This window comes from Erigeron canadensis, chromosome 8, assembly GCF_010389155.1.
Source record: "Erigeron canadensis isolate Cc75 chromosome 8, C_canadensis_v1, whole genome shotgun sequence".
NCBI lineage: Eukaryota > Viridiplantae > Streptophyta > Magnoliopsida > Asterales > Asteraceae > Erigeron > Erigeron canadensis.
This window is the reverse complement of record NC_057768.1, coordinates 38,391,256-38,408,576: the sequence shown is the minus strand read 5'-3', so window position 1 is coordinate 38,408,576 and position 17,321 is coordinate 38,391,256. Positions and strand designations below refer to the sequence as shown.

General features: G+C 30.1%; 2 protein-coding genes across 2 annotated transcripts; both read left to right on the top strand.

Annotated features, from left to right (window-relative positions):
- The first annotated feature begins 385 nt into the window (after nucleotides 1–385).
- LOC122610786 (very-long-chain (3R)-3-hydroxyacyl-CoA dehydratase PASTICCINO 2-like) lies at nucleotides 386–3,029 on the top strand. The gene is made up of 9 exons (XM_043783743.1): nucleotides 386–438; nucleotides 534–663; nucleotides 1,110–1,128; nucleotides 1,181–1,323; nucleotides 1,409–1,462; nucleotides 1,907–1,977; nucleotides 2,160–2,241; nucleotides 2,552–2,648; nucleotides 2,748–3,029. Exons 1-9 carry the CDS (start codon nucleotides 386–388, stop codon nucleotides 2,816–2,818), a joined length of 720 nt encoding a protein of 239 aa, XP_043639678.1. The 3' UTR covers nucleotides 2,819–3,029.
- A 6,420-nt stretch (nucleotides 3,030–9,449) lies between these two features.
- Nucleotides 9,450–14,970, top strand: LOC122610785 (MADS-box transcription factor 22-like; the record flags this gene model as incomplete). The annotated part of the gene is made up of 7 exons (XM_043783742.1): nucleotides 9,450–9,631; nucleotides 10,749–10,827; nucleotides 11,179–11,249; nucleotides 11,434–11,533; nucleotides 13,040–13,081; nucleotides 13,201–13,242; nucleotides 14,914–14,970. Coding segments are annotated over exons 1-7 (573 nt in total), but the record flags the coding sequence as incomplete, so codon positions are not given.
- Nucleotides 14,971–17,321: the final 2,351 nt, after the last annotated feature.

Below are 17,321 nucleotides of genomic sequence, written 5' to 3'. Positions count from 1 at the left end.
GTTTTTATTGTTCCTACAATTGTTACAATATTTTCTATTGAGGGTATGAGACTTTTAACGTTTTAGATCAAAATTCAGGTAAGCAAAATGCTTTTCAGGCCCGAAACAAAGTTTTTTTTCTAAAAATAACCGTTTTCTTTTGATACGAAATTAAGGAGGCAATTCGGGTGTCTAAATTTGTCAAAAAAACGCAAAACACACCTATTTACTTTTTCCGCTTGTTTTCCAACACACACATAAACACACACCAAGGTTTGATTCCTTAACCTCAAAAAAATGATCACCCAAATAAATTTAACGCCTGAAAAGTATTTACAGTATATTGGATTTGATTAAAAACCCATTTACTTAAATAAATTCTTACAAATTGGCAGCTGGTTGTTGAATGGCGGGGCGAATGTATCTCATGACTTATAATTGGCTACTATGCACCGGATGGTAACTTCATATCTCTTTTATTTTTACTCTATCATTTTTCCTCTATAATTTACAGTAAATTCTTTTTATTATTAGTATATGTTTTTGTATTGCAGGTTTTATATGTTGTGCTTAGCTTTAAAAACCTTAATAACAGTTGATAAATCAGGAGGAGGAGGACACGCCCATGTTTACCAAGCTGTTGAAATCCCCCTTTTATTTGCACAATCTGCTGCCTTTTTTGAGGTTATTTTTTATATCCCTTTTTCTTTATATTTTCCCCCAATTTATAATGGACTAAACAAATGAGGTTACCAGGAAGGGACTAACTACAGTTATGTATTTTGGGGAAGATGAAATGACCTTTACACGAATTGTCGATTGAAGTAACAAACCTTAGTTTTTAATGTATCAGACTTTGGTTGATTCCAATTTATGTAAAATGTGTAACTTGTATGTCAGTTTCTACCACATACTGGGTTCGTGGGACGATGGCCCTTCTAATTTTGACATGTTCTGTTATTATGACTTCTAACTTACTCTAGTCTATAGTGTTGTATCTAGGAATTTTTTTACACAGTTGACACTTTTTAGAACACTGCCAAGTTAAGAAAGTTTTCTTCTTGCATGTAAGCAAATGAACTCATTCTAAGTGTACATTGACTAACTGTTTTTGTTTACGTTTGGAACAGGTACTTCACAGCTTGATAGGTGAGTGCTACTGTGTTAATAATATATGTATCCGTTTCTTGTGATGTTGTAGTTGTCATCAAACGTCAACTAGTTTATTTTCTGTATTATATTTTGGTATTCAATGGTTTGGTAAGATCTCAAATTTCAGCTACACTGCCTCAAATAAGTTCAAGATTATTTGTAGTGTGGGGAATCTTGTATAATTTTCCTCAGGTTAGAAAGCAACTCATTTCCGCTTGTTTTTATAATTCAGTTGTAATACATGTTTATGGAAGTGAAGAAGGCTTGGTGGTGGCAGGTTCAGACTCATCCCTTCTTTAGCTCTATGGTTATCAGTTGGTGTATCACTGAGGTTAGTATTGAGAATTGTCAGATCTACGGTTGCCATGTTTATAAAAGAAAGACTCCCTTTTTTGGAAGTTTACTTTTGCAGTCCCATAAAAATTCTCAACGTTTCAATTAAATCATCTATATTTCCATTGTATGACATCACAAACCAACGACAATGATTTGGGTTTATAAGATTGAAGATTCTAGTATCAATGTATTATGTCATTAAGTGTATTCAATACACTACCTCTCTTAATAGTCTAATCTATATGCCTAGTGAAGTGTTGGGACTTGGGACAGAGAAAATAATCGGTGATCACTATCTGGAAATTTTTACATTTATGGGCATAGAATGTATTACGTTGGCATGACTTTACACTAGGCTCTTTCACAAAATCTGCTAAAACATGTAACTTGTATGAATATCCTGGATATGGCATTCACTAATAATGTCTTACAACTGCAGATTATTCGATATTCTTTTTTTGCTATGAAGGAGACATTCGGATCTGCACCTTTTTGGCTATTGTGGCTCAGGTAAACCCATACATTTTTGGCAATTGTGCCCAATAACTGGGATTCGAATACAATGAACACCCGAGTAGTTCATTACACAACATAAGCATATGTATATAGTTCATTACATTCTGAGACCCTAAACCCTTGTTTCTTTTGTTTTCTAATGTAGTTCTTTTGTTGAGTATGAAATTCGACTGCAGATATAGCACCTTTCTCGTATTGTATCCCTCTGGCATTGCTAGTGAAATTGGCCTAATCTACAAATCCTTACCTTATATAAAGGTGACTAATGTACTACTGCCTTTGCCAGTGTTTTTGTTCCTATCTATCATTAATGATTGCTCCAAAAAATAAAGAAACCTTGTGTGCCTTTTAAGAGACAATTCTTAAATGTTCAAATTTCTGATAATTCCTTTAAAATTTCTAAAACTTGGCTTTAAAGTTTGAGCTATATTTATTTTTGATATCAAATATATGTTGTTAACAAAGTACATGTATATAGATCGGATAAATTGAGGTATGCCGGTTTTGTGATCCCTTATCTAAGATAATATTGCTCAGTGTAATGCTAAAGCAAAGTAAAAATTTGCAGGAATCCGGGTTTTTGACAATAAGGATGCCCAATGCATGGAACTTCTCATTTGATTATTTTTATTGTGCGATTATGGTGCTTGGAGTTTACGTACCAGGCATGGCTCATCTTTCATCTCTGCACTAGCAATTTAATTTCCCTTTTTTTCCAGGGATTCTTTTACCAAACTTCTTATAGAAGGAACACCTCATAGCAGGGGTCCCACATTTGTATGGTCATATGCTTGGGCAGAGAAAGAAAAGTTTATCCAGATCGAAGAGGGAGTGAGAAGTTGAGAGAGATGATGGATTTATTTCACCTAGACGTCTAATGGAGATAAGTATATAGTTCTCTTATGCTCTCCTTTTTTTTTCTCTCCAATTCTTCGTTATTATTTGCTTTTTCATCCTAACCTTGTAAATCCGGAAATATGTTGATGCACGACACCCTTGTAGTTCGTTATTTACTGGACAACGTGAATCTATGTTCATTGTCTCAATGCTTAAATATCATGCACATGAGCTATTTATCAAAACATTTGCTACATAATTAACCATATTCTGTAGTCAGCAGGAAATGCAAGGAAACAGAACGGAACCATATCCCAAACCAGAAGCGAAACTGAACTATGTCATTATACTCTTATGCCAGAATATCAGATGTTAGTTGATGCTTCAAAAACCCCAAATATGAAAATCTCAAATTATTCAAGACCACAAACCATGAAACTGGATTAGTCGACATAGGCTTCTAATTCGGGTTATGAATCCAGATGTCCCAAGAAAATCTATGAGGGGTTATTTCTTCGATAAGCCTTTCAAAATAATTTGGTTGAATTTCCAATATCAAATAAGGCAGAACTAGGTTGAATAAGTCTGCCCCCCTTGCGATGAACTCCATCATCATTTATAGAAAATTTATTCCTTCAAATTCCACCGTTGCAAGACTATACTCCACTTTGTTGTACCAGCAGATAACCAGGGTTTAAAAAATAGAAAGAAGAAAGTAGTAAACAAATGAATGATACAGTAATCAGCAGTTCAGTACCATACTACCACGTAACAACTAGGCAACCACCAAATACTTAGATCAGGATTTCCAGGCTTCCGGCCTGCCATACAGGCCTGCATTAGCCCACAGCAGCCCATACATAAAATAGAATAGACATAGACCCTAATAAATACCCAAGTTACTTTTGTAGAAAAATTGGCCCAAACTAATATTCACTTTAATTTATAGAAAACCTTATTGTTAAATTACAGTTAAAGTAATTCGAGTGAAAAATTAACATGTTAAGTTACGAATACATAAGTTTATTGATTTTAGTTTAATTTTGTTAAAGTTAACAGCTTTTTCTGTTGTGTAGCATGGTATAAATGGAATTGGCAACAATTGTTAAATTCCTTCAAATGTCATTCCTATGACTCGAACTCGAAAAGTACTAAGTGGCATGTATAATAGTTAACATTATATCTTGAAACTTTTATTAAAAAAATCCTGTATTCGAATATCACTGGGGACAATCTTTGGAAATGATCAGAGAAAGATTTAGAAAAATAATCACGGGGTAACATGTGGCTTAAAACTTAATTTGTTTTCCATTAAACCCCTAAAAATCTTAAGTTAAATGTTCATATACATAATTCTACAGCTAGCTATAACACACTTCACGTACTGAAAATATTGGTAGATCTTTAATGAGTAGTTATATGTTGGTCGGCAAATGTCGACCAGTGTAGCAGTAAACATATATAGATGTATTTTGCATTCAATTCTCGGGGGGGACAAACCCTCATTATCTGGATTTATATCTGACATTTTAAAGTTAGTCGTCACCTGAATTTATTCGTATTATCTACCCTAGCCATATATAATGTCATACTAGCTAGCTATTCATTTCAAAATACAAAACAAATGGAACTAGCTTGTGTGAAGTTTCCGATAATACTTAAGAGAAGTGAAATTAGATGTAAGGACTACCAAGTGATGAATAAATAAATATCTAAAAATAGAATTCAACTTGTAGATGTGTTTAATTTCTCTCCAACACAAGAAACTGAAATAATGATCTAGCTAGAGGTGATAGCCAAATAATGGTAATCCGCCGGATTCAATAACTTCAATTATTGAAGGTTGAAATACATTGAGCTAGGTTACGTACGTTACAAAAAATAATAAAAAGGTACCATGAGGTGGGTGAAGTAATTGAATTTCATTCCATGGATAACAATAATAATAATAATACATCCCCTCTAAAACTTAACAAATTAGATATATCCGGCCTCTAAACAAAGTGTTTATAATAATGATAATAATAATAATTGGGTGCGCTGTGATAAAATTCAAAAAATAAAACGAAAGGCGACGTGAGAGAGTCGAAACAGTGCCACATCATGTGGTGTTGTTCACTTCTTTAACTGTTAATAATAATGATAATAATAATAGTAGTAGTAATAATAATAACTAGATTATAACCCGCGTGAAACGCAAGGGAACCATATAAAAAAACATTTATACATATAAAAATAATAACGTAATGAAAAAAACATGGTATAAAATATCGGAAGAATAAAAAATAAAGTAAATACAATTACACAAATTAACAATAAAAACATAAATGCCTTTCTACATATTCATTTCCTTTGAAAGAACTACAAATCTGCCATTTTATTTTTTTCTTTGATTACTTTCAAGTATATATAACATAGTTATAAACTTTTTTATAAATATCTTGTATTTTAGTATTAGAAAGTAAATATATAGTAGTCAATCATCGGAGCAAATTACACCAATTAACATATGTACGAAAATTGTATATAACACGAGATCACTATTCTAGTAACAACTTCCAAATCATCATACACAAAAATATATTATTTTAGAATATCAATATACAAATTATAAATATTCTCATTTGTGAATATATTATTTTTGTGACACGAACTCATGATTAAAAAGGTCTAAGAAAAAAAAAATAATCTATAAAATTGTTAAAAATACAAAAGATGGATATTATTATTCAATTTTTTTTTGATAAATAAAAAGATAGATAGATAAATATGTTTAATTAATATTGTTTTTAATTTATAAAAATTATCTAAAGTTGGAGGACTAATATCATCTTTCTTTAAAAGTTTAGTCAAAGATGGTGTAAGCAACTTGATCTAATGGTGGAGATTAAAAATGGAAATTTAATGGAGGGCAGAGATTATTTCATATTACTATTTAAAGTTTCTCTTTTAATATAATAATAATAATATTAATGATGATGATTTTTTAAATTCAGCTCTTGTCAATATTAATTATTTGGATGCATTGGAATTTAGACTTTGTTATAGGAAAATTCAAAGGGTTTTTTTTAAAATATATAACGAGCATGCTATCTTCGCAATGCGACGGCGATGGCGGAGACGGCGGTCTAGTGGTGTCGGTGACAGTATTATTGGTGGTGGCGTTGTCAAGTGGTGTATGTTGATGTAAAGATGATAGTGAAATTTTTAGAAAGATAAGAGCTTAAAGTGTTAATTATTAAAATAAGAGCTTAGAACGTAAATTAATTCATTAAGGACAATTTTGGTAATTTATAAAAACTATTTCCATAGTAAGTGTTTAAGGGCAATTTGGTACTTTCTTATGTAACATTTGAGTAACACTTTTTATTTGTAGGGGGAATAATTTTTATAAAGGAGTATATAAGTATTAGTTTTATGCATGTAATAGAATATTAATGACAAACCTTATAATAATAATAAGGGTTTTGCTAAACAAAGCCTTAAGGGCTTTCGTTAATGTGCATTAATTAGTTGTACACTTACCATAAAATTTAGGGGACCAACATTTAATATGGAAATGTACAACCTTTTTATACACGTTAAGTAAAGCCCTAAGAGATTCATTTAATATTTTCTTAATAATAATAACAAAAGATACTTTATCTCTGATAATGGGATCTTAAACTTAGTTTTTATACAAGTTTAATATGGATTAAACTAACTATTAATGAGATCTAAGCTTAGTTTCAATAATCACTAAATTAGATAAAATTAACTTGGATACAATGTTTAACTTTTTCACTATGAGATCTAATCTTAGTTTTATACAAGTTTTACAATTAGGATCGTCATCATTTTCCTGAAAAATGGTAATAATAACAAAAGGTACTTTAGCCGTTAAAATAAAGAAACAAAACAAAAGTACTCCATCCCTATTAATGGGATCTAAGCTTAGTTTTAATACAAGTTTAGAATAAAATTAAGTTTAATGGGATTTATTAAGATTAGATTTATTAATATAAGTACTTTTAACTACACTAAGTTAAAAAAAAAGGAAGGTAATTGGATAGCAACCCCCAATGCCATGTGCCGTATTAGTACCCACTAATTCCCCAGCTGGGTTAGTATCCAGGTGATTCTCAACCAATTAATATTCCCCAGAATATCTCGAGTTTTAAGACTCGAACTGGAAGGGTGTACATCCTAGCGACCACTGCGCTATTAGATAAAACTAACTTGGATATAATGTTTAACTTTATCTCTAAATATTAATGGGATCTAAGCTTAGTTTTAATACAGGTTTTATAATTATAATTTATGTAAAATGCAAAACAAGGAATTCCACTTACTAATATTAGACTAACAAGAAAAATTGTCTACGGAAATGTTGCCTGATATATGGAGAGAAGGAAGACAACATCTTTGAGGCTTAATTGGATGTTGACATGAATGTACGAATGAGCAAAAGACCTGTTAACTCGCGTCCGATTTGAAACCGACTTGGAATCGGCTCGAACCAACCCGCCCAAACCCCTAATTAATGGTCCGGGTCAAGGATCACATTTTCAGTGCATTCGCGGGTCATGGGTTGGACGGGTCGGACGGAGGCAAAAACCAAAAAATTGTGAAGGAAACTCGTGACTCGCCCGAACCCGAACCTTCACGGGCCGGGTCACATATCACGTTTTCATGCTCTTGCGAGTTGCAGGTCGAGTCGGGTCTTGCCAGATCGGGCTGGGTTTTGACCCGTGCACATCCTACGTGAAAGTAGTTGTCAACATTAATTGATGAAGTATTTCTGCAACTAAGTCTTCTTGTTCTTCTTCTAATTTGGTGATAAATAAAACATTGTAAGAACTTAGACATTCTTGGTTTAATCTATAAATGGATAAAGTAGGTCACGTTACCCGTAGATTGCTAGTCATGTGACCCATTTACATACGCAAACATGTGTGTATGTGTTTTTGCAGTGCCAAAATATACCAATAGAATGAATAGAAACAATGTAATAAAGTGAACATAAATTGAGCTCATCTAGACACGCGAGGATTACATATTTATCGAAGGTTAATTTTTTGGCCACGTTCATTTGGAGCTTTTGTTATCGTACTATGAAAAACCATAAAATAAGACTACTGTGATTGAATTGATCGATAAAACAATTTACAATATAACTCTAAACATTAATTCACTAAATTCTAATGGATTTAAAATGTTTGTGACAATGGGGAGGGGTCACAGTCACACAGGTCTAACAATATAACTCTAAAGGTCCATTCAGTTCATAGAATTGTTTTGAAAGAATTTGAATTAAAGTAATTGAAATTTAATGAAATTAGAATCTGAATAAATTGAAATGAGATAAATTGGAATTTGAATAAATTATAATATGTTTGTGTTTAGTTAACCCGAATTGAATGAAATTCATATTATTAATTATAATAATTATAAAAGTTAATAATAATAATTTTTAATTTAGTAATATTAATATTATTTGAAAAAAAAATGTATATAAAAAATTATTATTATTTTAAATCATAAATTTTTTTAAATAAAATAAAATAAAGTTTTTTAATATTTATTAAATTTTAATAAACATTTATAAAATTATAAATGCTTTTTATATAATCCATCCGTCCATTTTAATTGTCATGTTGACTAACTTTGACCGAAAATATATAATTTTGTTTGTGTCATGTAACACTTGATATAAAATATATGAATGGATTGAATTTTTAATGTACTTTTCGTTCATATAAATTTTATCAACTAACATATAGTACAAACAAAGTTATTTACGGTCAAAGCTAGTCAACATGACATTTAAATTGGGACGGAGGGAGTAACAATTTTATATTTTTATAAATATTGATATAAATATTATATTTTATAAATATTTATATAAATATTATTAATATCCTTATCAAAATAACATTTATAATATTTTTAAACATTAATATATATTGTTAATTTTTCTTATAAAATAATATTTTTATATTGAATAATGTTAAAATTTATAAAATTTTTGTGAAATAAACCTTTATAATAAATAATAATAAACTTTATATTAATAAAATTTTATAATAATTTAAAAAATTTATAGTTAACAAGGAGTAATTATTAACAATAAAAAACTATTTAATAATATTAAATAAAATTGATAAATATAAAAAGGCTTTATTTTGCAAAATCCTATAATATCATATATCTTTTTCATGATTCGGATCAAATTCTAGCGATATCGGTAATTAATTAATGGGTGCGTTAGTTATTACTAGCTAGGGTTACAATTCAAATTTTTGGTTTGCCTACCAAATTTGGCAATCGAATTAATGCAATATCTTATGAAAAATTCTAACCACAACCCTAGAAATTGTTGTTGGCATGTAAAAAAATTGTACTTTTTATATCAAAAATCATTTGCTAAATTTTATGATAAAAATTATAAATATTTATACACGTTATCTAAACCATATTTTATTTGATAACTTTTTTCATTGAGTTATAAAGAGACCTTTCATTTGTAGCTTTGTTAAGTTATTGGATATTTTTTTTACTTCCAAAACCTTCCACAAGCTAGGGAATCAAATTTCTATTGATCATCACTTCTTCTCTGCGCGTGGATTTAATTTGTTAATCTCTTAACAATGTCTAGTGAAAAAAAAAAGATAAAAAGGATTAATAATGTTTTGGCAAAACGGGTGACTTTTTGCAAGAGGAGAAAAGGATTGTTGAAGAAAGCCAAAGAGCTCTCTATACTTTGTGATGCTGATGTTGCTCTTATCATCTTCTCTTCTACAGCCAAAGTTTTTCACTATTGTAATTCCAGGTAATCTAGTTTTATATATACAAGTTAATTAATTAGGGTTTTACGTACCATTTCTTTTTAGACTAATTAAGGGTGGTAATGTTAACTTACACTTAGGGTTTACATTTCACACCAAAGCTAGCTAGGGTCATGAGATTGTCAAAATAAGACTAAATTATGGCTGGATGCATAATAAGAAATTAATTAAAAGTACAATGCGAATAATATCTTATCTTAATTACATCATAATTATATATAAAAAATTCCATATTTTAGCTTTTTGACCCACCATCACAACTCATGTCTCAAAGTTCTACTTGTTTTTTTTTTTTAAATCAGATTTCAGGTTATAACGCACAGTTATTTTAAAACGGTGATATCATTAAACTTTAATTTCGTTTTTTGATGGGCGAGTAAATCTGTCTAGGGAAAGGTGAGCCAGGGAGCCTACTTTCTAATAGTACGTTATGGTCTTGAAGTATAAATCAAAGTTTTTAAGTACGGTTTCTAATAGTTATATGCTCTTAATTGAAGTCGATCTGAATCGAAGTTTAAGTATGGTTTATAAAACGTTGTTGAATAACTGTTGCTATGTATGTGTAATTCACGGCGTATAGTAGTATATACGTATGTATTCATAAAAATACTTATGTTTATGTTATTAAACGGTGTTTTAGAAAACTTGAAATCCTATTTATAACTTGACAAATTAAGAAGGTTTAGGGTTTGTGAATCCGAAGAGTTTGCTTAATTAGCTTGGCGCATATATAATCCATCCTAAATACATTCATTGTATGATGAAGACTACGTACTAGAGATATATATAGCCGGGCCGGATGCCTAGCTATGTATGAATTTTGTTCATGATGTGTACGTCCAATGTCGACCGAATAATGTACGTACAAGATACATTAAGGTTACTTTCGACGTACACGTACTTGAATGTATCGATCGATCAGGCAATAATTAACTTGTGGGATACCTTCGATGTAGTACACTAATCATCTCTGATTTGAATAATATTTATTATTTTGAAGTCGTAATATATATGTTTTTCTGATTAACTAAAGTATATATTATTTGTCTATTTAATTTGGATTCTGATATCGAGTACGCTTTTATTGATCGATCATATCAGCATGAAAGAAATAATTGAAAGATACAGACTACATACTAAAAACCATGACAAGCTGCTTGAAGAAGAACGTCCATCACAGGTGGTGATCGAGCTTTAATTTATATATATTTTTTTTGTATTATTTCATTCAATTCTATGCATCACGCTAGCTTTGATTAATTTTGTGTTAGCTAGGTGGAATCACTTGCTATTTCAGTTTTCTTCATTTTAATTAATTAGTTCTAATTTGTTCATCAGTTGTTGTATAAATTAGATTTCCTTAAATTACGTACGAAACAATGAAATGCTTGCATGTGATCATCCCAATTATCCTATATATATATATATATATATATATTATATGCACATATAAAAAATTGACACCCATGCATTATATATAAATTAAACTAAATGGATTTTAATTTTATTTTAATTTCTATATATACAACAGCAGCTGGTGATCGAAGACGCCAAGTATGCTAAACTATGCCAAAAAGTTTCCGACCTAACTCTTCAGTTAAAGTAAGATTAATATATTAATTCACGCATGATCTGCAGATTAGATATATCTTTGTATGATCGTACGTTTTGCTTATTCTTTTGAAAAAAAAAAAATTCTACGTACGTACGTACTATTTCATCGATCTATATTAAATATTGTTTGTGTGGATTATGATGGGTCGTCCGTACGTCATATGTAAACCAGAGAGTTAAGCGGGGAAGAGCTCCATCATTTGAGTATCGAAGTGCTGCATGAGTTGGAGAAGTCTCTTGAAGATGGCATGAGCCGTGTCCTTTTGAAAAAGGTCCATTTTCATTTCTTAATTTTTTACTTCAATTCTTTTAACAAAAATTTCCAATAGGTGAATAGATCCACCACTTTAATTTTCAATACATGTTAAAAAGTTGTTTATCATAATTAAACAACGTTAATTTTCAATTCAATACTAGTTTTGAATTCCAATATCACATTATATTATATATAGGATAAATTAAGATGTAGACAATCGATCATACCCCTATATAAACTATAAAGTGTACGTAGCGATCGTGCGCTTACAATATCCGAAATAAAAGAAAAAGGACCTTAATGTTAGTAAAATGTTGGACTTTTATCTAACCACTTAATCCAACTGGTTAAACTAGCCCTATTTCCATGAAAACTTTAAAATTGGATTGGAGCAATCAATAAACTTAACTGGTTAGTTGTTAATCGGTTACAATTTTTTGAAAAAATCAAATCGCATTATTTTGTGCACATCACATGCGCGCATATTCCACGTCTAATCAAAACATTCCACGTCAAGTTACTTTTCAATCATACTGTGTTTTTATCTATATTTCTTAACGAATGATATTCATATCATAAATTTAAGCCATTTACAACAAAAATACAAAATTAATTATACAATATACAACTATATTGTGAAAAAATTGTTATAAAAATACCACTTCTCATATTTTTTAGTTTCTTTACTATAATCATTGAGCTATCTAGCTACCTATTCGATCTATGATATGTAGAATTAATCATTTTTAAATAGAAATTAGAATTTCAATCGTATACAGACCTAGCTACTTTATCTAAAAGACTAAAACTATATAACGCCTGGTGATCTATCCCTGGCCATGCCATTTCGCAAGACATCAACAACTATTACAAGATGACATCTTCAGAGAGAAAAAGGAGAATATAGAGATATATGTGGAAATGTATGTTTTGTTAAACTAATAATTTTACTAAAGATAATACATGTTTTATATATAGTATATGTCAATGGGGTTGGTTGAAGATTTGGAGGTGTTTGACTTTGGGAATTCATTTAATTAGATTTGACGCACATTTATCACAATTGTGAAGATGAATTAATAGAAGTTTTTCGAGAGTTGTGCTGAGACACTATCAAAAAAAAAATAGAAAGGACAAAATTAAAAACTACATGAAAAATAAATCTAAAATGATACAAAATGTTAGAAAATTTATAAAAAGATTTTAAAAATCCATAAAAAATTTAAAAACACATAAACACATGACAAATTTAAATTTCGAAGGAGGCATCGGTCCCTTTGCCCCTTATGTGGTACCACCTCGATCTAGAGGTCGTGATGAATTTCAGTTTAGACACGCGTGTGTAATTTATAGAATGATATTATAAAAATAAAAATAAAAATATGTTCTATATGTTTGACAAGTTAACAAATGCTCAAAAGGAACATTAGAAGTATATATGTTAGTTCTAATTAATTTTACAACACTTGGTTTACATTCTAGTATATTTAAATTGATTAGTTGCTTAATGTTTCATCATCAGGACGAGGTAATTATGGACGAGATTATCCAACTGCAAGAAAAGGTCCGAACTAAAACTATATTGACTACGTATACCAAGCTTTGTAGCATCTTAATTATTTATAAGACTGGATCTCGAATTTAATTGTGTGCATGTCTAACATTGTTGGTGCAATAATGCAGGAAATGAAACTGACGGAGGAAAATATCCGACTTAGACAAGAAGTAAATACTACCCTACTCTCTTAAGTTTTGTTAATAACATAACAACTTACTTTTTTCATATCTCCGTTCCTTAAACTTACTCTTCATTCTTCAAAACTCAACCTATAATTAAGTTGACTTCCTAATTTTCCATTATAACAAAATAATCTAGCTAGGCATGTAAACAAACTGAAGAAACACAAAATGAAGTTTTGTTCATGTTTGTTTATTTAACCTAACAAACTATTCACAAACAAGATATATGAACATAAAACCGTATTCATGTTAGTTCATTAAGAAATTTGAGTTGTTCATAACAATTTGTTCGATTATGTTTATGAATGAATTCAAAGGAATGGACATAAATAAACAAAAATATAATTGAAAGTATCATCATCCAAATTCAACGACATTCCAAAAGAAAATGTTTGGCCGGGTTACATAATTAAAGAAGTATCTACATTAAAATATGTTTATTCTTAAAATTCCGATAAAATTAAAATTTAAGGGTCAGTCTAGCTAAGTCGAATTCAAAACAAAACTTCATAAACTTTGATAGATTGGTACATCGGGATGTCAGTTGTGGATTGTCTAACTCACGGGTATATGAAAATTGTTATAAGAATATTTAGTGATTAAAATGTGATTAGGTAAATATATATGTGTTTTCTTATAAATAGATGATAGTAAATTTATTGATCTTAAAGTTAAAAATGTTAAGTTCATGTAAGGTGGTTATAAAGGTAAAATGCCTATTTTAAATTAAAAAACATTTGTAATTGTTTCTATATGTTAATGTTAATTAGTAGAGACTAGAAACACCGACTCCGAATTTGTCGTGAAAGAACTTGTTAATATTAATAGGGTTTTGTCATTAATGACAGCCCTTAAGGTTGTCAGTAAAAATTAATTGGGTGCATAAAAATTCGTACATTGCTATTAGGAAAATCAGAGGGCAGTTTTTAATATATAATGTATAAGTTTTTAAGCATGTTATAAATTGTTAGTGACAGCCATTAGGGCTGTCATTGTCATTTTCCATATTAATATGGTGGTGGTGGTGGCATAGTCGCACAGATATCTATATTATATTATAAAGCAGATTCCTTTCAGATTTTCAACATTGAATTGAAATTTTCAATATTGATTTTAAGTACATCTCCAAAATACCTCTCTCATCTATTCTATATTTATCTAAAATAACCATAATACCCTTTCTCTCTTCTCAAATCTCAACCAATCATCTTTTTTCTCTCTCCTCCATAAATCATTTATTCCTCCAATTTATTCAAAATCTTTTATCTCAAAAATCATACGTCGATAATTTATAAAAATTGTATGGGTGTTCTTAAAATTTCATGCTCTTTCATTAGAAATGTCATTTGATATACTTTCGACGAATTTTTAAATCCGATGGCGAAGGGCGGAGGCCGTAGGCATTTGACTATTACACTCTCTGACCTAGTTATCACCCTCATCATCTCAACGCCGCAACGAATGGGTACTTACTCTTGTATCATATATGGTTGGACCAGAAAATGATAATCCGATTCTTTTTTCCAAATAATTAAATATAAAAATAGAAATAAATCCTTATTTTATGTTATTGACCTTTCTCTTTTATTTTCGTCGGACTTCTTTCTGATCAAACTCAAGTTGTTGTTAACTTTTTATGTGAATTGTGGGATGAAGATGGCGAAAAGATGCACTGCTAGAAAACAAATTTACACATTGACTGAGAGAGTGGCAGAAGAAGGTGATCAATCATTCCATCCCATCACCTGCAACACGTGCAATGATGCTCTTGTCCTTTGCAAGGATATGAAAACTCATATGCACCCGTGAGATTGGGGTTAGTACGTCCTTTTAGCCTTTAAATTCCTAAAGTATGTAGTTCAATTAAACAAAAGAAGAAAACGAATCCCTTTCGGCTGTATATATATGTACCACCGTACCTTTATGTTTAGTCTCTAACAACAAGGCCAAATCATTAAATGGCTATTATTTTTTATATTCCCAACACTTCCACATTTATGACGGCCTACGTTCTCAACACCTTTCATACACCATCACACACAGTATTAGACCTGAACTAGTGGAAGACGACAACCCATTAAGCATTATTTCATACTCGTATTTTATTTTCTTTATGATGTATCTTTAGTTGTAAAAAAACTTAAAACGTCCAATTTTTTATATATATATAAAAACGTTGTTTAATACCATAAACATGTGTACTCTTATGCATGCATACTATACATAAATATACAACAGGTCCCGATCGACTCTTGGACAAGTTAAAAATGGTTAACCGACCCTAGCAACAGTCATATAACAACTTATGAGTCGAATTTAATTCTGATATAGACTTCAATACTATGAGCATTACAAGGTAGACTTTCTACTTTATCCGTGGACAGCTCATTTGTTAAAAACCTAGTTACCGTTTGACAGTTATAACCATTTTAAATTCAATCTATCGATTTATTGTTTAACGGCACCAAGTGACTATTTTGTGACTTAGTTTTACCCACTTATATCTTTTGAAAGGTCTATCCCTGTCACTAATTTGCAAGAGATGGAAGACATAAAACATGATTAAATGAAAGTTTTCTAAAAAAATAAAAAACATCATTTTTCAATTTTATGACATGAATTTGAGAAAACTAACATTTTTATTTTTTCAATTTTACATTTTCAAAAAATATTCTAGTTTTTTAATCTTGAGAAAAAAACATGTTTTTAATTTTGAAAAGTTTTAGATGCGATTTCAAAATTTTCGTTTGTTTTTTTATATTGAAAACCCTTTCATTTTTTTTTAAATATAAAAAATAAAAATTTAGTAAATATTTTTTACAACTAAACACGTCTTTAAAATTTTAAAAAAAGGAAGACATGCCAAATGAATTATAAAGTAGTTGAGATAATTAAACCTCATCTTCTAGTATACTTCAAATAAAGTAGCATGGTTTGAATTAAGGGTAAATATCCTGAACTTTGAAAAGAGGTTAAAGGTTCAATCTTCATCTCATTAAAAAGGCAGGAAGTCTTAATCTACCATTTAGGTAAAACCTGTAAGCAACCTTTTTACCTTGGTAAATGGTAAGGGTAATGTCTGTCTACATCTAACCTCTTTTATATAATGTCGAGGTATTGGGGCTCAAAACCCAAAAAAAATAACAATGAACAGTTTCTTTCTTTTCTAGTATACTTGAAATATATCATGTGTACTTTTAACAGAACTTTGTTGATTAACGTGTTTTTAATCATAGTTATGAACTGGGTAATCACTATTAATTAATCAATTACCACTTAGAACTGGCTTGGTTCTTCACATACGTACATAATTAATGTTTATGATCACTGGGTAATCACTGATTAACTATGACGCATAGGTATAATTAATGTTTATATAAATTATTTATGTGTTTGATAATGCATGTTTATATTCATAGGTATGAATGAATAATAGAATATTGCGTACGTGAGATGATCAAGGCCGGAAGATTTAAATGAAGATATGTTGCTTGTAGTTGGATTCAGAAAATTTGTGTGCTCAGTTTAACCAGATTGTGGACCGTGTACCAGTTAGAATTCTCTTTATTATGTTGTTATAATGTTATTGTACGAGTTTATGTTTTATTCGCATCTTTTTATTGGTTTTAAAAATGTCAATTAGGGATTGTATTCTATTAAAGTTCGTAATGCTGAAGAATCATTGTCTAATTAGTACCGTATAGGCCGGTTCATTTTTAGTAACAGGTTATCATAAAGGTTTTATCATTTGGTTGGACCTTGGATACAGGGTAACTCCCTAGACTTAATTGTCATGCAATTGTTTCAATTAAGAGAAAAATCGATCTGTATTTTTGGTACGATCATGACCTGCATTCGAAAAATGATGCAGGTACTAGCTATATTAGAATGTGGGCAACATCCCGAGTTGTTTCTATTTACTTGTGGAACACTAGATCGAGCAGATACTATATGACATGCATGCTCATCTTATATATGTGGCATTGTATTTGCATAAAGTTTAACCATCGATCTAGCTATTGTCGATCAGTATTCTTGTTTGGTATAAAAAGGTTAATTTGGCA

Excerpts from the sequence above, each read along its gene's own strand:
- LOC122610786 (XM_043783743.1), top strand. The coding sequence starts at position 386 with ATGGCGGGGCGAATGTATCTCATGACTTATAATTGGCTACTATGCACC. Across the intron at positions 1,324-1,408 it reads TCTTGTATAATTTTCCTCAG|GTTCAGACTCATCCCTTCTT; the intron begins GTTAGAAAGCAA and ends TGGTGGTGGCAG. Across the intron at positions 2,649-2,747 it reads GCTTGGAGTTTACGTACCAG|GGGTCCCACATTTGTATGGT; the intron begins GCATGGCTCATC and ends ACCTCATAGCAG.